Genomic DNA, 27,402 nt, shown 5'->3' on the forward strand with positions numbered 1-27,402 from the left:
TGTCTTTATCAAAAACAATAAATTATTTCTTCATGGTTTCTTTTGTCCAAAAAGCGTAACTTGTTGCAAAGTTTTAGTTCTTCGGTTTCATTTCTACACAATAAAGACAATATCTTTCATTAGTTAACGTCTACAACTTGACTGAAACTTTGTACCAACAGTATTCCTTTTCCTCTGCTCTTTCTCACTGGAAACCTAAACCTAATTTGCTTCAGACACCTTCTTTCTAGCTCATCAGCTTGAGAACTTTAATACCGTACCCCAGACACACACAAGTCTTTCCTCTAGTTTTACTCCATAGAAACATGAACCTTAAATATGAGCCTTAAAACCTGCCTCTTCCGAAAAGCCTTCGAGGATTAATTATTGTAGGGTAGATCTATCTGCCTATTGAAGAATAGGTTGCCAGGCCATGAGTATTTCGCACTTTATTGATTTTTAACTGTGAAACTACCTCTTCTATGTTGAAGTATTCTGCCCTCGGCCCACAGCCGTGTTTTTAGCCCTCTGTTTTTTAACCATTTAATGCTGTATGCCGACTTTTACTGTTTATTGATTTTATGTTTTATTGATGCGACAATTGTTTTATTGTTGATAATTGTTTTATTGTTTTATTGCTGCCATTGTATTGTTGACGGGCATGGCCCCATGTAAGCTGCTCCAAATCCCTCCGGGGAGATGGGGCGGGGTATACAAATAAAGTTCTTCTTCTTCTTCTTCTTCTTCTTCTTCTTATTATTATTATTATTATTATTATTATTATTATTATTATTGATGTGATGGTGGCCACGGCCACCCTGTGGACTGCCAGCTTGCTTATGTCCATCCGGTGGGGCTGCGGCCAGGGCCGGCCAAGGTTTGCTGTCAGGGAGTGTGCCTTTGTGGCGGCTAGAGACTTTGGGGCTCAGGTCTGGTTGATACAGAAGTCTCTGGTTATAGAAGAGGAAACATGGTGGAATGGGGCCCACCCTGGAGAGGGACCCAAGCCCCCATGTCTCTAGATGTCGCTAGGGCAACATCCCCTGCCCTACATATTATTGAATGGGTGCAGGGGTTGTGGCGTGGGGCCGGCCCCCCTGGGCAGTGGGACATGAGCCCCCCATTTTTCTTGCTGCCCCAAATACACCACCCCACCGTGCTTATTATTACATAGGTGCAGGGGTTGTGGCGTGGGGCCGGCCAACGGTGGCCGGCCCCCCTGGGCAGTGGGACTTGGGCCCCCATGTCTCTAGCTGTCAATAAGGCTACACCCCCTTCCCCCACTTATTATTAAATAGGTGTGGGGGTTGTGGTGTGGGGCCGGCCAAGGGTAGCCGGCCCCCCAGGCAGTTTTTATTAGATAGGGGCAGGGTGTGTGGTGTGGGGCTCATGTCCCAAGGGAGTGGGACACGAGCCGCCATATCTCAGGAAGCTGAAATATCACCGCCTCACCTTGCTTATTTGTAGATAGGAGCGGGGGGGGGGGTTCCAGTTTCTGCAAATGTCCACCATTTTCGCTGATTTCTGGCCACAGAAACAAAGATACACAAGTAGAAAAGAGGGACTTTCACAGTGATGAGAACCCAATTGAACAGGAAATAAGACTTTCAAAACAGGAACAGGTTTCTTAAAATATTAAAAAATAGTATATTATAAAAAATTATGAAAGTTTGCCAAAAATCATACGAGACAGGAAACGTTCTGCAATTTGTTGAGCAAAGAGTGTTGAATGTGTTCTCCCACTGTACCAAATTTGATGAGGGTAGCTCAAGAAATGAGGGCGGGAGAGCCATGAAAATGTCCCCCCCCCCGGTTTCCTTTTTTTTGACGATTGCACATGCGCGTCCGCCATTTTAGAAATATTAAGAATCATTACGAATTTTTGGAAATATCTGAAATTTTTGGGTGAAAAATTCGGAAATACTTTCTATATCGAAGCGCCTGCACCCCCTACTTTAGAAACGAGAATTGAAACATTTTTTCCATTGATCAGAAAAGCCTATGAAAGAACAATAAAAAGTTTATTTCAGGCACAGAGCTTAGAAGTTACAGGAACTTCTTTAAAGGCACTTAGGTAATCGTTTCATAGCTATGAACTGATCACTTTGGATCTAACTGGGATTGCTTCCCCTTACTACTCAGACTCTACACATAAACCCAAACAAGTCACCTAACTTTTGTATCCTTATGCCTGGAAGAAAGAGGTCTGACCAGATGCCCTTTGGGGTGCCTCCCAATTCTAGGAGCCTTTGCTTTTAGAGATCGGTTTCTCCATGAACCTGTGGATGAGTCTGGATGGCCATCTGTTGGTGGTGCTTTGTTTGTATCCTTATGCCTGGAAGAAAGAGGTCCAACCAGATGCCCTTTGGGGTCCCTCCCAATTCTCGGAGCCTTTGCTTTTAGAGATCGGTTTCTCCATGAACCTGTGGATGAGTCTGGATGGCCATCTGTTGGTGGTGCTTTGTTTGTATCCTTATGCCTGGAAGAAAGAGGTCCGTCCAGATGCCCTTTGGGGTCCCTCCCAATTCAAGGAGCCTTTGCTTTTAGAGATCGGTTTCTCCATGAACCTGTGGATGAGTCTGGATGGCCATCTGTTGGTGGTGCTTTGTTTGTATCCTTATGCCTGGAAGAAAGAGGTCCGTCCAGATGCCCTTTGGGGTCCCTCCCAATTCTTGGAGCCTTTGCTTTTATAGATCGGTTTCTCCATGAACCTGTGGATGAGTCTGGATGGCCATCTGTTGGTGGTGCTTTGTTTGTATCCTTATGCCTGGAAGATAGATGTCCGACCAGATGCCCTTTGGGGTCCCTCCCAATTCAAGGAGCCTTTGCTTTTATAGATCGGTTTCTCCATGAACCTGTGGATGAGTCTGGATGGCCATCTGTTTGTGGTGCTTTGTTTGTATCCTTATGCCTGGAAGAAAGAGGTCCGACCAGATGCCCTTTGGGGTCCCTCCCAATTCAAGGAGCCTTTGCTTTTATAGATGGGTTTCTCCATGAACCTGTGGATGAGTCTGGATGGCCATCTGTTGGTGGTGCTTAGTTTGTATCCTTATGCCTGGAAGATAGAGGTCCGACCAGATGCCCTTTGGGGTCCCTCCCAATTCAAGGAGCCTTTGCTTTTATAGATCGGTTTCTCCATGAACCTGTGGATGAGTCTGGATGGCCATCTGTTTGTGGTGCTTTGTTTGTATCCTTATGCCTGGAAGAAAGAGGTCCGACCAGATGCCCTTTGGGGTCCCTCCCAATTCTAGGAGCCTTTGCTTTTAGAGATCGGTTTCTCCATGAACCTGTGGATGAGTCTGGATGGTCATCTGTCGGTGGTGCTTTGTTTGTATCCTTATGCCTGGAAGAAAGAGGTCCGACCAGATGCCCTTTGGGGTCCCTCCCAATTCTAGGAGCCTTTGCTTTTAGAGATCGGTTTCTCCATGAACCTGTGGATGAGTCTGGATGGCCATCTGTTTGTGGTGCTTTGTTTGTATCCTTATGCCTGGAAGAAAGAGGTCCGACCAGATGCCCTTTGGGGTCCCTCCCAATTCTAGGAGCCTTTGCTTTTAGAGATCGGTTTCTCCATGAACCTGTGGATGAGTCTGGATGGCCATCTGTTTGTGGTGCTTTGTTTGTATCCTTATGCCTGGAAGAAAGAGGTCCGACCAGATGCCCTTTGGGGTCCCTCCCAATTCTAGGAGCCTTTGCTTTTAGAGATCGGTTTCTCCATGAACCTGTGGATGAGTCTGGATGGCCATCTGTTGGTGGTGCTTTGTTTGTATCCTTATGCCTGGAAGAAAGAGGTCCGTCCAGATGCCCTTTGGGGTCCCTCCCAATTCTTGGAGCCTTTGCTTTTAGAGATCGGTTTCTCCATGAACCTGTGGATGAGTCTGGATGGCCATCTGTTGGTGGTGCTTTGTTTGTATCCTTATGCCTGGAAGAAAGAGGTCCGTCCAGATGCCCTTTGGGGTCCCTCCCAATTCAAGGAGCCTTTGCTTTTATAGATCGGTTTCTCCATGAACCTGTGGATGAGTCTGGATGGCCATCTGTTGGTGGTGCTTTGTTTGTATCCTTATGCCTGGAAGAAAGAGGTCCGACCAGATGCCCTTTGGGGTCCCTCCCAATTCAAGGAGCCTTTGCTTTTATAGATGGGTTTCTCCATGAACCTGTGGATGAGTCTGGATGGTCATCTGTCGGTGGTGCTTTGTTTGTATCCTTATGCCTGGAAGAAAGAGGTCCGACCAGATGCCCTTTGGGGTCCCTCCCAATTCTTGGAGCCTTTGCTTTTATAGATCGGTTTCTCCATGAACCTGTGGATGAGTCTGGATGGTCATCTGTTGGTGGTGTTTTGTTTGTATCCTTATGCCTGGAAGAAAGAGGTCCGACCAGATGCCCTTTGGGGTCCCTCCCAATTCTAGGAGCCTTTGCTTTTAGAGATCGGTTTCTCCATGAACCTGTGGATGAGTCTGGATGGCCATCTGTTTGTGGTGCTTTGTTTGTATCCTTATGCCTGGAAGAAAGAGGTCCGACCAGATGCCCTTTGGGGTCCCTCCCAATTCTAGGAGCCTTTGCTTTTAGAGATCGGTTTCTCCATGAACCTGTGGATGAGTCTGGATGGCCATCTGTTGGTGGTGCTTTGTTTGTATCCTTATGCCTGGAAGAAAGAGGTCCGACCAGATGCCCTTTGGGGTCCCTCCCAATTCAAGGAGCCTTTGCTTTTAGAGATCGGTTTCTCCATGAACCTGTGGATGAGTCTGGATGGCCATCTGTTTGTGGTGCTTTGTTTGTATCCTTATGCCTGGAAGAAAGAGGTCCGACCAGATGCCCTTTGGGGTCCCTCCCAATTCTAGGAGCCTTTGCTTTTAGAGATCGGTTTCTCCATGAACCTGTGGATGAGTCTGGATGGCCATCTGTTTGTGGTGCTTTGTTTGTATCCTTATGCCTGGAAGAAAGAGGTCCGACCAGATGCCCTTTGGGGTGCCTCCCAATTCTAGGAGCCTTTGCTTTTAGAGATCGGTTTCTCCATGAACCTGTGGATGAGTCTGGATGGCCATCTGTTGGTGGTGCTTTGTTTGTATCCTTATGCCTGGAAGAAAGAGGTCCGACCAGATGCCCTTTGGGGTCCCTCCCAATTCTAGGAGCCTTTGCTTTTATAGATGGGTTTCTCCATGAACCTGTGGATGAGTCTGGATGGTCATCTGTCGGTGGTGCTTTGTTTGTATCCTTATGCCTGGAAGATAGATGTCCGACCAGATGCCCTTTGGGGTCCCTCCCAATTCTAGGAGCCTTTGCTTTTAGAGATCGGTTTCTCCATGAACCTGTGGATGAGTCTGGATGGCCATCTGTCGGTGGTGCTTTGTTTGTATCCTTATGCCTGGAAGATAGATGTCCGACCAGATGCCCTTTGGGGTCCCTCCCAATTCTAGGAGCCTTTGCTTTTAGAGATCGGTTTCTCCATGAACCTGTGGATGAGTCTGGATGGCCATCTGTTGGTGGTGTTTTGTTTGTATCCTTATGCCTGGAAGATAGATGTCCGACCAGATGCCCTTTGGGGTCCCTCCCAATTCTAGGAGCCTTTGCTTTTAGAGATCGGTTTCTCCATGAACCTGTGGATGAGTCTGGATGGCCATCTGTTGGTGGTGCTTTGTTTGTATCCTTATGCCTGGAAGATAGATGTCCGACCAGATGCCCTTTGGGGTCCCTCCCAATTCTAGGAGCCTTTGCTTTTATAGATCGGTTTCTCCATGAACCTGTGGATGAGTCTGGATGGCCATCTGTTGGTGGTGCTTTGTTTGTATCCTTATGCCTGGAAGATAGATGTCCGACCAGATGCCCTTTGGGGTCCCTCCCAATTCAAGGAGCCTTTGCTTTTAGAGATCGGTTTCTCCATGAACCTGTGGATGAGTCTGGATGGCCATCTGTTGGTGTTGCACTTGGTTGTGCCCCTGCTTTTCCGTTTGTTGCCTTTCTGTTCATCTGGTAAGATGTTTTTTTCTTATGTCAGCTATGATGCCAGACAGTAGTTTAAACTTAGTGGGCAGACAGTTTATTGGCCTGTAGTTTCCAGGCACTGCTTCTTTTGCTGGATGGTAATTTGCTTTGCAGATTTTCTCGATTTCTTTGAGTTCAACTTCACTGAACACAGTCTTCGTTGGTCAGCCAGTCGGGGTTCTGTTATCTTTGAATCAGGGTACTCTTGATTCCACAGCAGATGCATCCTTTTTTGGTAGCCACGCCTTTGAGGTTCAGATTTGTAGTAGCATTTCATAACTATGAGGTTTTCTGCCACTTCTGTGACTGTCCATTTGCATTTTGATTCCGTAGCCCACTTGTCGATGGATGTCCAGAATCATAGAATCATAGAGTCATTGAACAGTAGAGTTGGAAGAGACCTCATGGGCCATCCAGTCCAAACCCAGTCAGCCAAGTAGCAGGAAATTGCATTCAAAGCACCCCCGACAGCTGGCCATCCAACCTTTGTTTAAAAGCCTCCAAAGAAGGAGCCTCCACCACAGCCCGGGGGGAGAGAGTTCCACTACCGAACAGCCCTCACAGTCAGGAAGTTCATCCTGAGCAAAGGCTCCTAGAATTGGGAGGGACCCCAAAGGGCATCTGGTTGGAAATAAATAAATAATAAATAAACATTGGCACCTTTATTGAAAACATGATGGAGCACTGGAAACCTGAACTGTTTGTTGGAAATGAAAGCTATGGACTTGTCAACATCAGAAGAGGAATTTTCCAGGGAGACTCATTGTCCCCTCTGCTTTTCATTATTGCCATGATCCCCCTGTCAACAATCTGACAAAAAACAAATCTTGGCTACCAAACATCTAAGAAATCTCACAAAATTTTGCATCTGATGTACATGGATGACCTGAAGCTGTATGGGAAAACGGAAACTGAAATCCAGTCTCTGACCAGCACTGTCCGAATTTTTAGCACTGATATCAGCATTGAGTTTGGTTTGGACAAATGTTCGACAGTGGCATTGAAGAAGGGGAAAATCATTGAAAGTGAGGGCATAAATATGCCTAATGGCCAAACAATAAAGTGTCACCAGCCAGAGGCCTATAAACATCTGGGCATATTACAGCTGGACAACATCAAGCATGAACATGTGAAAACTGTGGTCAGCAAAGAATACACACAAAGGGTCAGAAAAATTCTCAAAAGCAAGCTCAATGGAGGCAACACCATCAAGGCCATAAACACCTGGGTTATACCTGTCATAAGATATACTGGTGGCATTATAAATTGGACACAGGCGGAACTGGACAATTTGGACAGAAAAACAAGAAAACTCATGACCATTCATTATTCACTGCACCCTCGCAGTGATGTTGACCGGCTCTATCTGCCTAGAAGATCAGGGGGCAGAGGACTCTTACAAGTCAAACAAGCAGTCAAAGAAGAAGAACATGCCCTGGCAGAATATGTAAAGCAAAGTGAAGAACCGGTTTTGATTGAAGTCAAAAATCAGAAACTCCTCAAAGCGCAGCAGACAAAGAATCAGTACAAGAAAACCACACTACAAACTAGAGCTGACAGCTGGCACAGCAAAACATTGCATGAAAAGTTCCTTGACAAAATTGAAGGAAAAGCTGATAAGGAGAAGACCTGGCTCTGGCTCACGAATGGGACCCTGAAGAAGGAGACAGAAGGCCTGATCCTTGCAGCCCAGGAGCAAGACATCAGGACAAAGGCAATTAATAATAATAATAATAATAATAATAATAATAATAATAATAATAATAATAATAGAAGACCTGGCTCTGGCTCACGAATGGGACCCTGAAGAAGGAGACAGAAGGCCTGATCCTTGCAGCCCAGGAGCAAGCCATCAGGACAAAGGCAATTAATAATAATAATAATAATAATAATAATAATAATAATAATAATAATAGAAGACCTGGCTCTGGCTCACGAATGGGACCCTGAAGAAGGAGACAGAAGGCCTGATCCTTGCAGCCCAGGAGCAAGACATCAGAACAAAGGCAATTCAGGCCAAGATCGAAAAATCAGCTGATGACCCAAAATGCAGACTGTGCAAGGAAACCGACAAAACCATGGATCATATCCTCAGCTGCTGTAAGAAAATCATACAGACAGACTACAGAGGCACAACTATGTGGCCCAAATGATTTATTGGAACTTATTCCTCAAGTACCACCTCCCAGCAGTAAAGAACTGGTGGGATCACAAACCTGCAAAAGTATTGGAAAATGAGCACGCAAAGATACTGTGGGACTTCCGAATCCAAACTGACAAAGTTCTGGAACACAACACACCAGACATCACAGTTGTGGAAAAGAAAAAGGTTTGGATCATTGATGTCGCCATCCCAGGTGACAGTCACATTGACGAAAAACAACAGGAAAAACTCATCCGCTATCAGGACCTCAAGATTGAACTTCAAAGACTCTGGCAGAAACCAATGCAGGTGATGGGCACACTGGGTGCCGTGCCAAAAGATCTCAGCTGGCATTTGGAAACAATAGGCATTGACAAAATTACGATCTGCCAACTGCAAAAGGCCACCCGACTGGGATCTGCGCACATCATCCAAAAATACATCACACAGTCCTAGACACTTGGGAAGTGTTCGACTTGTGATTTTGTGATACGAAATCCAGCATGTCTATCTTGTTTGCTGTGTCATACAATGTTGTTGTGTCAGTATTAATCTATATATATAAAATGATAAAGTTGTTTGCGCAGTGACTATAACAACAAAACTAAACATCCCAGAAATACGAAATTTGGCAACACAATGCAAAAGGCTTGCCTCCAGGTTACAACAACACAACCACACCACAAAACCACAATCCAGACCCACAAAACTCACAACAACGCATCATGCGATAACAACACAACTAAACGCCCCAGAAATACAAAACTTGGCAACACAATGCAAAAGCCTTGCCTTCCAGTTATAACAACACAACCACACCACAAAACCACACAGGACCCACAAAACTCACAACAACGCATTGTGACTATAACAACACAACTAAACGCCCCAGAAATACGAAACTTGGCAACACAACGCAAAAGCCTTCCCTCCAGGTTGTAACAACACAACCACACCACAAAACCACAATCCAGACCCATAACACTCACAACAACGCATCGTGACTATAACAACACAACTAAACGCCCCAGAAATACGAAACTTGGCACACAACTAAACGCCCCAGAAATATAAAACTTAATAACACAACACAAAAGCCTTGCCTCCCAGTTGTAACAACACAGCCACACCACAAAACCACAATCCGGACCCACAAAACTCACAACAATGCATCGTGACTATAACAACACAACTAAACGTCCCAGAAATACGAAACTTGGCACACAACTAAACGCCCCAGAAATACAAAACTTGACAACACAACACAAAAGCCTTTTCTCCTGGTTGTAACAACACAACCACACCACAAAACCACAATCCGTACCCACAAAACTCACAACAACGCATCATGACTATAACACAACTAAACTCCCCAGAAATACAAAATTTGACAACACAACGCAAAAGCCTTGCCTCCCAGTTGTAAGAACACAACCACAACACAAAACCACAATCCGGACGTACAAAACTCACAACAACGCATCATGACTATAACAACACAACTAAACGCCCCAAAAATATGAAACTTGGCAACACAACCCAAAAGCATTCCCTCCCGATTGTAACAACACAACCACACCACAAAACCACAATCCGGACCCACAAAACTCACAACAATGCATAGTGACTATAACAACACAACTAAACGCCCCAGAAATACAAAACTTGGCATACAACTAAACGCCCCAGAAATACAAAACTTGACAACACAACACAAAAGCCTTGCCTCTCAGTTGTAACAACACAACCACACCACAAAACCACAATCCGGACCCACAATACTTACAACAACGCATTGTGACTATAACAAATACAAAATTTGACAACACAACTCATCCACCTCCCCAATCCCTACATTCACACTTGGCCTCCAAAAAAACAATTACAATAATAACAATAACAACAACAATAAGAATCAACACCATCACAGGCAAGAAACAGCCAGGCACTGAGGCTGAGAGACCAGTCAGTGCTACACTGGGCCTCCAAAAAACAATACAGTAGCATCTAACTTATCCAACCTTCATGACCACAACAACAACAATAATAATAAACACCTACACAGGCAAAACAAAAAAAAAAGACTATTGTACCACAATGAAAATATAAACCGCACTCAGCAGAATCAGACATTACAACTAACAACAAACCAAAGACAACAGGGATCTCAAGCAATTATCAATCAACACAAAAATTGAAGAAGGTAACAGACTTCAAATACTACTACTAATGTGAGTATAAAGAAGGTGGAGGTCACAGCATCAATACAACCTAATGTAGACTGACCAACACCACCAGACTCAGACACAGCAACGCGTGGCCGGGCACAGCTAGTAACAATAATAATAAGCGCCTCTCCCTGCGGCTTTTAAGGGTGGTTCTATGCCTTTCCTGCATGTTTTGTAATGTAATGTAATCCAGCCTTTTCCTTCTGCCTTGTACAGTATGATAAGGATATGCATCATCACTAAAGAGGTTGAGTTTTAATAAGTTTTAATGGGTCAATCATCCATACATCGTTATAGGGACCAGAAAGGGAAGGTGGTAAGGGGTGGATGTAATTGTGATTCTTACTATGTTTTTAACTTTTGCATTGTACAGGGAGTGGTCAACCCTCCTGTTTAAGGAGCTCCACTGGCTGCCGCTTATTTACCGGACCCAATTCAAAGTGCAGGTGATTACCTATAAAGCTCGGAACAGTTTGGGACCCATCTACCTTCAGAATTGTCTCTCCCCCTTTGAACCTGTACGGTCTCTTCGGTCATCGGGGGAGCCCTCCTCTCGCTTCCGCCAGCATCACAAGCGCGGTTGGTGGGGACGAGGGAGAGAGAGGGCCTTCTCTGTAGTGGCCCCCATCCCGGTTACGGAACTCGTTGCCTGGGGAGATCAGGCAAGCCCCCACCTTGATGGCGTTTCCGAAGAGCCTGGAAACCTGGCTTTTCACACAGGCCTTTGGTTAAGATCTCCCATCCCCATCATAATTACAATTATACTCCTCAACCTTTTGTACTAGTCGCTCTTTTCCTGATTACTTGATATTAATTCAGGGCTCCTCTCTACCCAATGTGATCTTAAATGAATCTATTGCACTTTATCTATTTAAAATTTGTAACTCATAATGTGCACCTTGCTTATCCGCTATTGCAACCTCATTGTTTTTAATTCGATGTTTTAATACCGCGTTGTGTTTTTTCGGTTACTGTGTATATATTATTATTGGTTTTTATTATTTTTCTTTGATGTTTCATATTTTATTTTATCATTGTTTTGTATCTGATTTTGCTGTAAGCCGCCCCGAGTCCTCTTCGGGGGAGATGGAGGCGGGATATAAATAAACTTATTATTATTATTATTATTATTATTATTATTGTATGATTTTATCAGTTGTAAGCTGCCTTGAGTTGCTTGGCAGAGAAAGGCAGGATAAAAGTATATCAAATAAATAAAAATAAAGAGAAAGTTCTATCGAGGGGGGAGGCTGTTGCAGTCTGGCAAGCGTCAGAGGATTCAGAGGATGAGGGGTTTCAAAATGAAGCCTCCGAGAGTGTTCAGGGAGAATTGCAGGTTGGCTGACCCAGCTGATGCTTTGAATTCCTTAGATCCTTCCCAGGCAACCGTTGAGAAAAGGCCTTGGGAAGATGGGGACACCGAGGAGGTTTCAAGGGAGTGAAGATTAGATCTGAGAATGCAGGGCTTGAAAAATAAGGAAACTAGGTCTTCCCAGTCAATCCGAGATAAGGCCCTGAAATCCAGGTGCTGTAGACATGATTTCATGGGAATCTGGACGGGCCTAAATTAAGTGTTTTGGCCCAGGTTTCTCAGAGGAGATGATGTTGTTAGTGGGACATCAGTCTTCTGTTCATGTTTCCAACTTCTTGGTTCCTGCACTATCAAGATTCATGTTTTATGTTCCTGACTTTGCCTATATACCCTTGAAGAGTTTACCTGGAAGAGATCCCTATGTTCATGTTCATAGAAATTATCTTATTTCTATGTTTTTGGATTATTTCTATGTTTTTGGATTCTTGGTTCTGAGATTTTTCTCTGACATTTTTGAATTACTGCTATAGGACTCTGGCTTGTTTCGTATATTGCATTTTATATCCTGGGTCTGTCTATTTTGGATTTGACCTCCCCGCCAACTTTTTTATATTCTTCTCTCAATAAACATTTTGTTCCTGGACTACTGGCCTCTGGTGTGGTGCTGGGTGAACGGGTGCCTCAGTGCTAGGGTGCAACAATGCCAAAGGGCCACATATATGATCTCAGTGCTGAAAGGGGGATCCTTGGGGCCATCTAGTCCAACGCCAGGACTCTCTTCTGACAGGCAGTTCTTGTCATGACAACAAGAATTCCTCACTGAATGTTCCTTTTCTCTCATCAACTTGAGATATCTCTTGGACGAGTGCAAACTACGCTCCATTGAAGAACCTATGAATAACCTGAAGCATACGATGTCGATTGGAATGAGAATTAGAAATAGAAATATTAGAAATATTAGAAATATGAACTATGCAAACTGTAAGTAGACAATGGCCCACAATTCTTCATTTCAGGTTGGTTTAGGGAAGGGAAGTGCCTTTGTCTCCGAGGGGAGATCAGGTGTCCCTTGTTTTAAGGGATGGCCCTTGTATTGGAGCGGGTTTAGGACAGTTTCTGGACTGCCATTCACTGCTTTTCTTGCTTTGGGCCTGACTTGGCAGCTTCCTCCCCAATTATAGTCTTCTCTCTTAATAAAACCCAATGTATATATGTATGTATGAGGGTTGAATGAAAAGTAATGCCTCCACCTTCGTTACTTGGGTTTGGATGGGAATATTTTAATAAATCAAACGCAGAAATAATCATTAGAACATGCTCTTTAACTACCACTATTCACTTTTCCACATAATCACCAGACAATTGGATACATTTCTGCCAACGATGAACAAGTCTTCTGAAGCTGTCACAGAAGAAGTCAATCCCCACAAACAGCTTGCATTCTCTGAGGAATCTCCTTTGGGGTGACACCTTCTGCTGTCAAGAATTCAGTGACTGCACGTTGCTTAAGTCACACTGACTGACTGACTGCACAGGGTTCAATACTTTGCACTTTAACAACACAACCGTTCAATGCTAAGGCTTCCTGCCAAATGGAACTGTAGAGGAGAGTCCACTGAACAAGCCGGTACCTGCCACATACCAGTACTGCCATCTGCTGAGGAGTTACGAAGGTGGAGGCATTACTTTTCATTCAACCCCCATATGTTGGTTTGTACCACAAGGGCTTCCCTGTGGCTTGATGGGTCAGGATCAAACTTAGCCCTTGTTATCCAACTTAAAATAATTGAGGGGATTGAATTAAAAGAACTACCCCTTTGGGGCCCGGAGCAAAGGGAGAGGAAAGGAACAAAGCAGATTGGCTGTGACCAGGTGAAGTGGCCCTCTGCCATGTAACTGAGAACGAAAGGGGGCGAAGCAGATTGGCTGCACCATGAGCAATTTTGAATATCAACATTTACAATGCATAATGGCAGCAGTTTCCCAGTTTATGGTACATCACTATACATTCCAATTAAAACCAACCATTCCCCACCTTAACAACCCATATTTTTTATTTTATTTATTTATTAGACTTGTATGCTGGAGCGGTTTACAGAAATAGATTAAAACAATACACTTAGCTTTAAAATAACAATAAATACAATAAAAACAGACATAGCCCCGAGTTTTTCACCCATTGAAAGCTTGTCAGAAGAGCAAGGTTTTGCAGGCTTTCTGAAAGGCAAGTAGGTCTTGGGTGGTTCGAGTTTCCACTGGCAAGGCATTCCATAATTGAGGGGCTACAATGGAGAAGGCTCTCTGCCTAGTAGAAGACAAAGGATAAGTCCGTATGTTAGGGACTTCAAGCAAATGTTGGTCTTTGGACCGGAGTAATCTCTGGGGTTGGTAGGGGGATAAGCGGGCCCTCAGGTACGCTGGCCCCAGACCATGTAAGGCCTTAAAGGTTAGAACCAGTATCCTGAAAGTAATCGGTACTCAATCGGTAGCCAGTGCAGCTGTTTAAGAATTGGGGTGATACGCCACCTCGCCGGCACCCCGGCGAGAAGACGAGCCGCCGCGTTTTGCACCAGCTTCAGTTTCCGGATCACTGACAGAGGAAGGCCAATGTAGAGGGCGTTACAGTAGTCGAGCCTCGAGATGACCGTCGCCTGGATCACCGTCGCCAGGTCATTCCTAGATAGGTAGGGAGCCAGTCGCCTAGCCTGGCGTAGATGGAAAAACGCAGATCTGCTCACAGCAGAGACCTGGGCCTCCATTGTGAGCAGAGGGTTCAGTAAGACACCAAGACTTTCACAGAAGATGATGGACGTAGTGTCTCGTCGTCCAGGGTAGGCAGCTGGATCTCCCTCCCACCCGGGCGGCCCAGCCAAAGGATCTCCGTCTCCGCCGGATTCACCCTCAACCTGCTGGCATGCAACCATCCAGTCACGGCCTCAAGGCACTGATGGAAACTATTAATGAAATTAAAAATTTAAAATCATAACAAACTTCCTATGCTCTCCTTAAAGGCACACGATGGAAATATTGTTGTCCTTCCACTAACACAGGCATGGGCAAACTTGGGCCCTCCGGGTGTTTTGGACTCCAACTCCCACCATTCCTAACAGGCTCAGGTCCCTTCTTTTTGCCCCTCAGCCGCTTAAGCCGAGCCTCTTCCCAAGTGCCTGACGGGTCTGGACCTCTATACCCTGCCCCTGTGTTCTAACAAGCGCCTCATGGGAGGTATACAGAGGCTCTTGGGAAGAGGCCCCGTCCCCGCCCCAGCCCCGCCCTTTAGTCCTAAAAGGCCTCTCAGGAGAGGTGTAGATGCCCAGCCCTGTCTCGGGCTCTTGGGAAGAAGCCACGGCCTCTCCTGTAGCTCCCCCCGTGTCCTAACAGGTGCCCCAGGGGCTCAGCCCTGTCTCTGGCACTTGGGAAGAGGCCCTGCCCCCTTCTGGCCCCGCCCCCATGTCCTAATAGGTGCCATCACCGCCCCTCTGGATCACTCCAGCGCCCACCAGGGGGCGGTAGTGCCCACTTTGGGAATCACTGCTTTGGACTCTGGACTGCTGATTCTAAGAAAGGTGCCCTGTGTTACCGACACAGAAAAACGTCTTCAAATCCTATCTGTAACTGGACTCATATGCAAAGTACCTGTATGCCGAATACATGAAGTTTGTGAGTAAATAAACTATATTATTTTAAAGAAGTCTGCTTATTTTGGTTTCTTGAGGACATGATTTAAAGGCAAAATATTTTAGATGTTTTTTGGGATACTGAAATAACACTTCTGAAACTCTGCTCTCTGTGTCTGTGTGTGTGTGTTTTGTGCATTGGCATATCTTTTTCCCTAACAGTTCAAAGAGATACCTAGGTACTAGGCTTGATCGATCCATGAAAAATTTGATTCTAAACTCGTTTCAAAACTAGAGGGGGCATTTTTTCGTTTTTGTTGCTAATAATGAATTTGGCCCCCAAAATTTTTTGAAATTAACGAAAATTCGTTATTTTCGAAAATAATTCGTTAATGGCGGACGCGCATGCGCGGTGGCCCAAAAACAGCCCGAAGGGGGGGGACTTAGGGGGCTCTCCCGCCCTCATTTTTTGAGTGATCTTCTTCAAACTTGGTACAGTGGTAGAACACATTTAACACTGATAGCTCACCAAAATGTGGAACGTTTCCCTTATCCTCTGATTTTTGGCAAATTTTCATAGCTTTTATAATAAACCATTTTTTAATAATTGCAGAAATCTGTTCCTGGTTTGAAAGTCTTATTTCCTGTTAAATTGGGTTGTCTTTACTGTGAAAGTCATTGCTCTACTTCAGAAACTTTGTTTTTGTGGCTGAAACTTTGTTAAATTGGTGTAGTCCCCGGCTGAGACACAAGCAGCCCCGCTTGTGTTTGAGAGCGGTGAAGGGACAAAGGCACCCCCTTCTTTCCCCAAAAGGAGTTGTATTTTGTACAGGGAAGTATGGGATATGCAACTCTTTCCCAAACTTGGCTTAGGATTATCAGGAAGCGTCCCCGGCTGAGACACAAGCAGCCCCGCTTGTGTTTGAGAGCGGTGAAGGGACAAAGGCACCCCCCCCCCCTTCTTTCCCCAAAAGGAGTTGTATTTTGTACAGGGAAGTATGGGATATGCAACTCTTTCCCAAACTTGGCTTAGGATTATCAGGAAGCGTCCCCGGCTGAGACACAAGCAGCCCCGCTTGTGTTTGAGAGCGGTGAAGGGACAAAGGCACCCCCCCTTCTTTCCCCAAAAGGAGTTGTATTTTGTACAGGGAAGTATGGGATATGCAACTCTTTCCCAAACTTGGTTTAGGATTATCAGGAAGCGTCCCCGGCTGAGACACAAGCAGCCCCGCTTGTGTTTGAGACTGGGGAAGGGACAAAGGCACCCTCCCTTCTTTCCCCAAAAGGAGTTGTATTTTGTACAGGGAAGTATGGGATATGCAACTCTTTCCCAAACTTGGCTTAGGATTATCAGGAAGCGTCCCCGGCTGAGACACAAGCAGCCCCGCTTGTGTTTGAGAGCGGTGAAGGGACAAAGGCACCCCCTTCTTTCCCCAAAAGGAGTTGTATTTTGTACAGGGAAGTATGGGATATGCAACTCTTTCCCAAACTTGGCTTAGGATTATCAGGAAGCGTCCCCGGCTGAGACACAAGCAGCCCCGCTTGTGTTTGAGACTGGGGAAGGGACAAAGGCACCCTCCCTGCTTTCCCCAAAAGGAGTTGTATTTTGTACAGGGAAGTATGGGATATGCAACTCTTTCCCAAACTTGGTTTAGGATTATCAGGAAGCGTCCCCGGCTGAGACACAAGCAGCCCCGCTTGTGTTTGAGAGCGGTGAAGGGACAAAGGCACCCCCTTCTTTCCCCAAAAGGAGTTGTATTTTGTACAGGGAAGTATGGGATATGCAACTCTTTCCCAAACTTGGCTTAGGATTATCAGGAAGCGTCCCCGGCTGAGACACAAGCAGCCCCGCTTGTGTTTGAGACTGGGGAAGGGACAAAGGCACCCCCCTTCTTTCCCCCAAAGGAGTTGTATTTTGTACAGGGAAGTATGGGATATGCAACTCTTTCCCAAACTTGGCTTAGGATTTTCAGGAAGCGTCCCCGGCTGAGACACAAGCAGCCCCGCTTGTGTTTGAGAGCAGTGAAGGGACAAAGGCACCCCCTCTTCTTTCCCCAAAAGGAGTTGTATTTTGTACAGGGAAGTATGGGATATGCAACTCTTTCCCAAACTTGGCTTAGGATTATCAGGAAGCGTCCCTGGCTCGGATCCCTTGTTTCCAAAAACACTTTTGCGTGGAAAAAAGAAAGGAGAAAGCCCACCCCGCCCGCAAGGAAAAAAACACCCACAGGACAGCCCTTTGCAAAAACAAAAGAAAAAGAAAGACCCAACTAACACACACCACCCAAACTCAGCCAGCCACCCCACCTTTTCTCCCGGTCTTCACACAGCCATGCTGTGACGCAGCAATCTTTCCTGCCTGCCAGTGCCTGCACCAAAATCTCCCTTCCACCCTCTCCAAAATTCCCAGTGCGATTGAGCCATGAGGCGTGTGCACGCTGTTTTCATTCAGGACGTCCTACCAGCCCCTCCCCCTGGTTAAACGTGCTCTCTGATTGGCTACAAGGTGCAAACAACACGCTAGATTGCCCCAGTGGACTTAAACAAGTTTGGATGATTTGCCAAAGCATTTTTTAAAAACGAAAAAAAAGGCGCCATAACGGAAAACGGCCAATCGCGGTTCGAAACCGCGATATCCAGGCGTGTGGACAACCAAGGTTCGATATTGCTTCAAAACAAACGAAAATAACGAATCAATAACGGTAAACGGGGAAAACGAATTATTTGAGCAAGCCTACTAGGTACATCAGTTTAACCGCTGAGAGACCTCACTGCTTGCATGAATGTCATTTTTCCAAAAAGTTGTGACTTCTAACAAGGTCATGCCTTTCCAAAGCTCCTAATTTCTCCAAAAGGTTATGGGGATTTCCATTTTCCAAAACATTAGCACTGTCAGTCTCTGCAGGATCAAGTTGCAACAAAGGCCACGTGCAAAAAGGTCTTTAGAAATGGGTTTAATTGCTCAGATCTCTACAGCTCAGGAGGAGGCGGATGGCGATTTCACAGAAAACCTCCTCGTTTGCCTACAAGTCCTGCAATGCGGTCTCGACACCCTCTGCCGGCCTCCAGATGCCACGGAGAGGGTTTCGGATGTCTCGGGGACCTCGGAAATCAGCTTCTGAGAGGAACCACAGCTGGAGCAAGAGGGACCCGACAAGGACCGAGGAAATGCCTGGAGGGGGGCGTATTTTCGTGGGGCGCGGGCACATGAAGCCTGTGGATACGGGGGTCCCAGCCAAAGGCCTGAGCGCTGCCGGTGCCCCCCTGCGCTGCAGTCGCCCTGTGCGGATGGAAGGATGTCACACCACATGTACGACATCCCTAACGGTCACCAACATTGGCCTCTTAGGCAGCAAATAAAACAGGGCTTCTGTCCCACCCCCTTTAAAAAAAGTGAAGACACACAAGGTATCAGGGTTTTTTTAGTCCTGGTTGAGGCCTTGAATATAAATGAATCCCGTTTAAGTTGTGTCCTTGTTATCACCTGGCATGTTTTAGCCACACGGCACCACAAGGCTGCAAAAGCAAGAGAGTGCGTCTTGCAGAAACCAAAGCCTTGCCAGCGGATGCCGTGGATGGCGGGATCGGGGTGGGAGATGTAGGGAAGGCCACCAGAGTGACCCACATCACCATTCCCTTTGTGAGGGGTGGGCCACACTCCCACTCACAGCAGTCCTGATTGGACACAGCAGCAGCCAATCGGGGGCCAGCAAGGGAGGGGTTCTGGAGGGCTTGACATCACAAGGACAGGCAGTGGCAGTTGCGGAAGGAAAGGGCAAAGAGGGCAGAAGCAGGTGAGGAGGGGGCAGGACGGCGGCCTGGGGCGGGGCCCACACTCCTAGGGCGCTCATCCAGGCGGCTCAGCGGTGGGCAGTCTGCCTCCTGCAACATATCCCAGACCGAACGGCCAGAGAGCGTGAAGCCCAGGGCTTCCGAAAGGAGAGCTGCCTTCTGCAGCCGATACAGAAGGGGGGGGCGATGCCTGGCCCGAGAGCAGGACGCGTGGACACGATCTGGGATCCTCGTGGGGAGGAAGCGGGACAGGAGCCAGGAATGCCGCGCGGCGGCTAGAAAAGCCCATGGGGCGTTGGCCTGCACCCAGAGGCGCCTGGTGCCTGGATCCCGGGACGGAGGTCCTGCTCCCCCTCCGGCCGATCCCGCCTTGGCCGGACCACTTTCCGGGAGTCACCCTGTGCCCCATCCTGGGCACCGCCATCCAAGGGAGAGGTGTCCAGAGGAAGAGGGAGACTCAAAGGATCGAGGGCCTGGAGAACAGTGGAACTCTCTGCCGCAGAGTATGGCGGAAGCGTCTTCCCTGGAAACCTTTAAACAGAGGCTGGATGGCCGTCTGTCAGGGATACTTTGATGGTGCTTTCCCTGCAGGGCAGAAGGGAGTTGGGCTGGATGGCCCACCGGGTCTCTTCCAAGTCTATGATTCTATGGGTCTATGGTTTCATGTATTCAGTTCCTTACTGTTTCAGCTGCATTTCTTTGGTTAGGCGTGGCTGGAAGCGTAAAGCCGGCCACAGGGAGCGCACAACCCCCTTTTGCAATGGCTCCACTGGCTGCAGTTCAGTGGCCACGACCTGTAAAGCTCCCCATAAAGTCCCCAGGCCCAGGTCATTGGGCAGACCCACCTCCCAGGATGACCCCCAAGGCCATGCAGTCCAGCCCGTACTACTATGGAGGAAGACACCACTCAAGCCCTCCTGGCAGATGGCCAGCCAGACCCTGTTCAAACGCCTCCAGAGATGGAGATTCCACTGAACTCCCAGGCAGCACCTTCGTTCACTGTATTCAGCCAGCTCTGAACCCCAGGAAGTTCTTCCTAATGTCCAGGCGGAATCTTTCCCGCTGTGATCTGAATGTGTCTCTGGAGCAGCAGAGAACAACCCTGCCCTCTTTTACCCAATGGGACATCCCTCCCAATACTGAAACGTGGCTCCTCTCCGGTCCCCTCCCTTTGCCTTCTCTCCTCCAAGCTCGACATCCCTGGCACGATGATATATGCTGTATGGTTTGGATGGAATTGTAAGAAAGATGAATGAATGAGAACTAATAATTTTGGAGACACCATTCAGAAAGGCTGAGGCTTGGAAAGAGGTGAAGAATTCATGAACTGTAATTAAAAGCTGCTGAACTGCTGACATTGCCGATAAGAACTGTGATAAATGATTCACTGATGAACTATTGGGTGAAAAACAACATGTTTACATTATCAGAGACAATGGCTCTTTGAGTTAAGGAAATATTTACAAGGTTCCTTACGTTAAGAAGGAAACCAACACAAGGCTGCTTGCGTTTGCCAACACCAATTAGGCAGAGTCAACATCTGCCAGGAAACGGAGATGGAGCCAGGAAGGTCCAAGATGGACGATGTTGTGTGTGACTTGTCTTAGTTTCAGCCTTCCTTTGTGTGCTCCTGCAGTTTGCCATACAAAGGAAGGATGAAACTAAGACAAGTCAAACACGCATTCTGGACTTTAAGAGAGCTGACTTCCAAAAAATGAAGGAAATACTGAGCAGCATTCCATGGATGCCAATATTAAAAGACAAGGGAGTTAAGGATGGATGGGAGTTTTTTAAAAGTGAAATACTCAAGGCGCAAATGCAAACAGTGCCAACAAAGAAGATTCAAAAGAGACATGCACAAGAAGTGGAAACGGGGAGAAATCACCAAAGAAGAATTCAAACGTATAGCCAACACCTGTAGGGAAAAGGTTCGCAAGGCTAAAGCGCAAAATGAGCTCAGGCTTGCCCGGGACATTAAAAACAACAAAAAAGGCTTTTTTGCTTACGTTGGTAGAAAAAGGAAGAACAAGGAGGCGATAGGGCCACTGCAAGGAGAAGATGGGGTGATGGTGACAAGGGACAGGGAAAAGGCAGAACTGCTCAATGCCTTCTTTGCCTCGGTCTTCTCACAAAAAGAAAGCCATCTTCAACCTCAGCAACATGGAATGGACGAAGGATTGGGGGAAATCCAACCCCAAATAGGGAAACAAGTTGTCCAGGAACACCTGGCCACTCTAAACGAAGTCAAGTCCCCAGGGCCAGATCAGCTACATCCAAGAGTATTGAAGGAACTAGCGGAAGTTATTTCAGAACCACTAGCAATTATCTTCGAGAGTTCTTGGAGAACGGGAGAAGTCCCAGCAGATTGGAGGAGGGCGAATGTGGTCCCTATCTTCAAGAAGGGAAAAAAGAACGACCCAAAACAATTACCGTCCGGTCAGCCTCACATCAATACCAGGCAAGATTCTGGAAAAGATCATTAAGGAAGTGGTCTGCGAACACTTAGAAACAAATGCAGTCATTGCTAATAGTCAACACGGATTTACCAAAAACAAGTCATGCCAGACTAATCTGATCTCTTTTTTCGACAGAGTTACGAGTTGGGTCGATACAGGGAATGCTGTGGATGTAGCGTACCTGGATTTCAGTAAGGCCTTCGACAAAGTCCCCCACGACCTTCTGGCAAACAAACTAGTAAAATGTGGGCTAGACAAAACTACGGTTAGGTGGATCTGTAATTGGCTAAGCAAACGAACCCAAAGGGTGCTCACCAATGCGTTGTCTTCATCTTGGAAAGAAGTCACGAGTGGAGTGCCGCAGGGCTCCGTCCTGGGCCCGGTTCTGTTTTAACATCTTTATTAACGACTTAGACGAAGGGTTAGAAGGCACGATCATCAAGTTTGCAGACAACAGAAAACTGGGAGGGATAGCTAACACTCCAGAGGACAGGAGCAGAATTCAAAACGATCTTGACAGACTAGAGAGATGGGCCGAAACTCACAAAATGAAGTTCAACAGGGACAAATGCAAGATACTTCACTTCTGCAGAAAAAATTAATCAAATATACAAAATGGGGGACGATGCCTCGCTTGACAGCAGGACGTGCGAAAAAGACCTTGGAGCCCTCGTGGGGAACAAGTTAAACATGAGCCAGCAATGTGATGCGGCTGCTAAGAAAGCCAACGGGATTCTGTCCTGCATCAATAGGGGAAGAGCGTCTAGATCCAGGGAAGTCCTGCTCCCCCTTATTCTATTCTGCCTTGGTCAGACCACGTTACCTGGAATCACACTGTGTCCAATTCTGGGCACCACAGTTGAAGGGAGATGTTGATGGGGCGAATTGCCATGATAAAAATAATGATTTTATCTAAATTATTATTTTTGTTTCAGTCATTACCAATAATAAGAACAGACAACTTATTCAAAATTTGGACAAAGGATATAAACAAATTCACATGGAAAAATAAAAAAGCAAGAATCAATCTAAACCTACTAAGAGATGACACGAAACGAGGGGGTTTGGGTCCCCCAGACTTAAAATGCTATTATGAAGCATGTAATTTAATATGGATGAAAGATAGGGCTACCTTAAAACATGGGAAACTGTTAACTCTGGAAGGCCATGACCTCAGATCAGGTTGGCACGATTACATATGGTACAACAAAAGAAAAACAGAGAAACATTTTAGCAATCATTCCATAAGAGCTTCAATAATAAAAGTTTGGGGAAAAAATATAAAGATAGATTTTATAACAAAACGCCTCTATGGATCTCGCTCACAGAAGCAAAACACAAAAGAGAGTTTAACAAAGAGAATTGGCTGACATATCACCAACTATTAAAAAAACAAAACAATGAATTCATAATCAAAACACAAACTGAAATTAAAAAAACACACAAACATATTTCATGGTACCAATACTATCAAGTACAAGCAAGTTACAAAGAGGACGCTAAAAAGGGTTTCAATCGGGAAAATGGAATGTGGGAAATTGTAATGCAAAAAGACACAAATTTAATAAAATTATTCTATTAATAATTATTAATCTGGGTAACAGAAAAAGAACAAATCAAGGAATGTATTATCAAATGGGCAAAAGATGTAGGACATCATTTAAATTTGGATCTTTGGGAAGAGATTTTGAGAAAAAAATAAAATATATGGCAGCAATTGATATTAGAGAAAATTGGTACAAGATGCAATTTTGCTGGTATTACACCCCGGAAAGGCTAGCAAAATTTAACCAATTTTTTTTCCAAAATATGCTGGAAATGTGGGGAAAAAACAGGAACTTTCTTCCACCAATGGTGGGACTGCCCAAAAATTAAAGAATTTTGGAAGTCAGCACAAAATATGACGCAAAAAATGTTAGGAATTAAATTTAAATTAAAACCAGAAACATACTTATTCACAACTACAACATTAAACAAAAATGAAGATAGAATATTATTCCATATTAGCGCAGCAGCAAGATTGACTTTAGCAAGAATATGGAAAAAGGAAGAAGTCCCAAATGTTGAAGATTGGCTGATTAAAATAATTGAAATTATGCACATGGATATACGGACACAAAAGATAAGAGAAGGGAAGAATAAACCAGATTGGACAAATATCGCAAACTTCTTAAGAGAAAGGAGAATGAACTTCATGATAGATCTGTCTTGCATATAAAAACAAATAAAAAGTTGGAGGATAGAATAAATGAAAGAAACTGTCGAAGAAAACGAAAGGAAAGTCTTTGAAGGATGGATGGGAAGTCAAAGCACCAGTCCACCCCCCCCCCTTTTATTTTTATTTTTTATATTTATATTTTTTTCTCCTCCTCTTATTGCATATGTGTGTGTGTGTGTTTGTTTTTATCCTATTGATATTTTTCTCTCTCTGTCCCCCCCTCACTTACTCTCTTTTCCTACTATTCTCCACTATCTAGTCTGTTCTCCCACTTTCGATGTATCCTTATCTTTAAGAAATAAATAAAATCTATATTGCAAAAAAAAAAAAAGATCTGGAGAACAAGCCCTATGAGGAGCGGTTTAAAGAGCTGGGCATGTTTAGCCCGCAGAAGAGAAGGCTGAGAGGAGACATGAGAGCCATGTACAAATATGTGAGGGGAAGTCATAGGGAGGAGGGAGCAAGCTTGTTTTCTGCTGCCCTGGTGTGATGACTCATGGGCCTTGTAGTCCTGTTCCTAGTACTATTGTGGCAGACGAAGAGGAAAACATGGGATTTCCGCCGTTTCAGCCAGCGCCGGAGCCTCTCCACCTGGAGGATGTTTGCCCTCAAGAATGTAGCCAAACAGGCCTTGGGCAGAATTCCCCCCCGTTTTCCCGGAGGGACAATTATAATAGAGATAGAGGAGTCAGAGAGGCTAATCGCCGGAGCCTGAGAATCGCTGCCAAACAACTAGCTGATTAAGTCTGCTTCCCTTGGGAAATTCTAAGGAGTCATGCATCTGGACAGAGTTGGGGTTCGCTTCTCGTTCTCTAGGGAAAGTGTTCTGTTGGCGGGAAAATGAGACCCAATATAGGTGCTTGTCGCAAGGGGAACTTTGCGGAGTCAATTGATCAGCTTGAGGAGAGAGATCGTGTGTGGACTTCGTAACCCCAGTTCCTTGCTTCCCGGATCAAGTTTCAAGCCTGCCTTGTTTCACGTTTGCCACGGACCTTGTTCTATGCTTCATGTTTGCCTCGTTTCAAGTCTTTGATCTAGCCAAGAATCAAGTTTATTTTCCAGCCTTGTTGTCAAGCTACATTGGACCTTAAAGACTCTGTGATTTCCCCACACTATTGCTTGGCAAAGTGTGTGTTTTGGTCAAGTGGATTATAACTTTGAACTCTAATATCTTATATTGGACAATACATTTCTGGACTAAATTTGACCTCATCTGAAAGGTCTGCTTCTGAACTATATTCTTCACTTGTTTTTATTGCTTTATATATTTCTATAATAAAGATATTAGATAGATTCTGGCCTCTGTGTAAGGTTATTGGTGCTCTGCAGCCTGGGTCCTGACACCTGGAGACTAGGACACAATGGAACAATGGCTTCAAACGACAGGAAAGGAGATTCCACCTGAACATCAGGAAGAACTTCCTCACTGTGAGAAGGGCTGTTCACCAGTGGAACTCTCTGCCGCGGACTGTGGTGGAGGCTCCTTCTTTGGAGGCTTTTAAGCAGAGGCTGGATGGCCATCTGTCGGGGGTGCTTTGAATGAGATTTCCTGCTTCTTGGCAGAATGGGGTTGGACTGGATGGCCCGTGGGGTCTCTTCCAACTCTACTATTCTATGATTCTATGATTCACTTACAACTTTGGGACAACGTCAGCGAAAATATTGCTATACAAGAGACCTTATTACAATCCCAAAATGGTGACAGACAGCAGTGCTCCTTGGGAAGGAGAGAGATGGGGTACTTTGGAGGGTGGCAGATCTGCAATGGAAAGCGGGAGCCCAGTCACTGGCCGCCTTTTCTCAAGGGAAGAGCAAGGAGTGCGTTTCGGAGTCATGTTCTTTGTGGCATTTTGGCGCTCTGCCGTTTAAGAAGTTTTGTGCGTTGGCAGTTTTGCAAGGAAGCCCTCTGGCCTAACAGGTGTTCCTCACGGTGGAAGAATGGAGATTGGTAATGTTTGGATGAATAAATGTTTATATGTGTAAGTGAATGTTGGGTGAACATGTAATTCCCCTTTTGTTTGTTTGTTAGCCATTGTAACTGTAGGATTGTGTATCCAGTGTAGTTCCATAGAATCGGTATGTCTGTATGTCTAAACGCTCTGATAAAAAAGTTCTGATGCACCCTCTCACACTGAAATTGCAATAAAAAGAACCTTTGTTGAAAAGGATTTATGACATCCCCATCTCTCTCAGTCGGTTGGTGGTTTCCAGCCGTTGGCCAAGTGGTCGCCCTTCCCTAGGCACCTCCCAGTCTGTTTCCGTTATCCGTGATGACACGGCTGTTCTCGTGGAACAAGGTCCTCAGATTCTGCCAGAGAGGCAGAGGAGGATGGGAGAGGAGACACATTGGAGAGGAGCTTCCAATGACGGGACAGAAGCGGGCGGCCAGGACACCTCTTGCTGTCCATGCCTTCCCTTGCAAAACCAGGTTGGGATCAGATGGCGGCCGCTGAAAAGTTGGGCTTTGGACAGGTCCCTTCCTCCTGCTTGATAGCTCCTGCTCTGAGCTCTGTTAAGGGTTAAAGTCACAGGAGCCCCATTGTGATCCAGTTGGACCAGGCCGGTTGGGAGCAGCGCAAGAGGCCTACTATGCCATGACTGTGTGTGGAGAATTCACTGGGGTGCCTTTGTTATTTCATGACATTTTGTAGCTCTGTCTTGGCTTGCAGGTTCACCGTAGGATGAGACCTCTCTCAGTGTAAGGACAGCAAATGGCACCCAAAAAGCCCCCCGCTGCGGCACGTAAGTCCTCTCTGCTTCTACCATTGTCTTTACAGGAATCAAGCACACACACACACACACACACAATGGGTGCGTGCACACTTGAGAATGAGTGCAGTTGGACACCGCTGCAACTGCCCTGGCTCAGTACTATGGAACATAATGGGAGCTGGACTTTTACAAGGCCGTGATGGGTGGTGCCTCACCAAGCTACGTCTCCCGTGTGTCGCGCCCCAGGCCTGAAGCCACCTATGACCAGAGCAGCACACAAGAGTCCAGAGTAAAGGCAAACCATTTATTGTAAAAAACATACAAAATATGTACGACAAAAAGCAGGAATAAGGAAAGGAGGTGTAGAATCCAGAAAGTCAACAATCAAATGTCTCTTGTAAATCCAGAAGAAAAGCAGTTCAAGAATAGTCCCAAAATCAAAAAGCAACTTAAGTCCATGAGCAAAACTTGAACAAGGATACACCACATGAACATGGGAAATACTTGAATCCCTAAACCAAGGCAAGAATACTTGAATCCCTAAACCAAGGCAAGAACTAGAGAATACTTGAATCCCAGAATACTTGAATCCCTAAACCAAGGCAAGAACTAGAGAGCCCAGGCCTGGATGTAACTTGAAAACCACGTTGCCTGAGCTGAAGAGCAAAGTGCTTGTTAGCTCCTAATATACAGACATAAAAGCATTACGTCGCCCCTGAAACTTTTGCCTCCCACGAAGGCGTGATGACCTGCGGATCTGGTTATCTGCCCAAATTTGCAAGTGAGCTTCCTGGCTTAGGTCACCAGGTGCATTCCCATAAGAATTTCTCATCAATTCATCTTCGCTAGACTCCTTATCTCGAGAGGGTGATTCCACCTCCCATGTCTGGCCTTGAAGGCCTTGAGGTTCAATTACATTATCAGGCCCAGCTGTGCCAATCTCCTTCTAAAGCAGTTTTGCTTTCTGGC

The 27,402-nt window shown here is 45.8% G+C and overlaps 1 protein-coding gene across 3 annotated transcripts in view; it reads left to right on the plus strand.

The window, feature by feature from the left end:
- Positions 1-18,974: 18,974 nt before the first annotated feature.
- The window catches only part of LOC134295000 (CD209 antigen-like protein 2), a 49,013-nt gene continuing 40,585 nt past the window's right edge, over positions 18,975-27,402 (plus strand). For 2 of the 3 annotated variants that reach the window (XM_062966944.1, XM_062966945.1), the window contains exons 1-2: positions 18,976-19,049; positions 26,391-26,463. In XM_062966944.1, coding sequence (XP_062823014.1) covers positions 26,433-26,463 — 31 coding nt within the window. In that variant the 5' untranslated portion in view covers positions 18,976-19,049; positions 26,391-26,432. Of the gene's footprint in view, positions 19,050-26,390; positions 26,464-27,402 lie in introns of all 3 variants that reach the window. The other variant, XM_062966946.1, reaches the window with a different exon arrangement.

The sequence above is a fragment of the Anolis carolinensis genome, unplaced genomic scaffold (genome assembly GCF_035594765.1).
Source record: "Anolis carolinensis isolate JA03-04 unplaced genomic scaffold, rAnoCar3.1.pri scaffold_50, whole genome shotgun sequence".
NCBI lineage: Eukaryota > Metazoa > Chordata > Lepidosauria > Squamata > Dactyloidae > Anolis > Anolis carolinensis.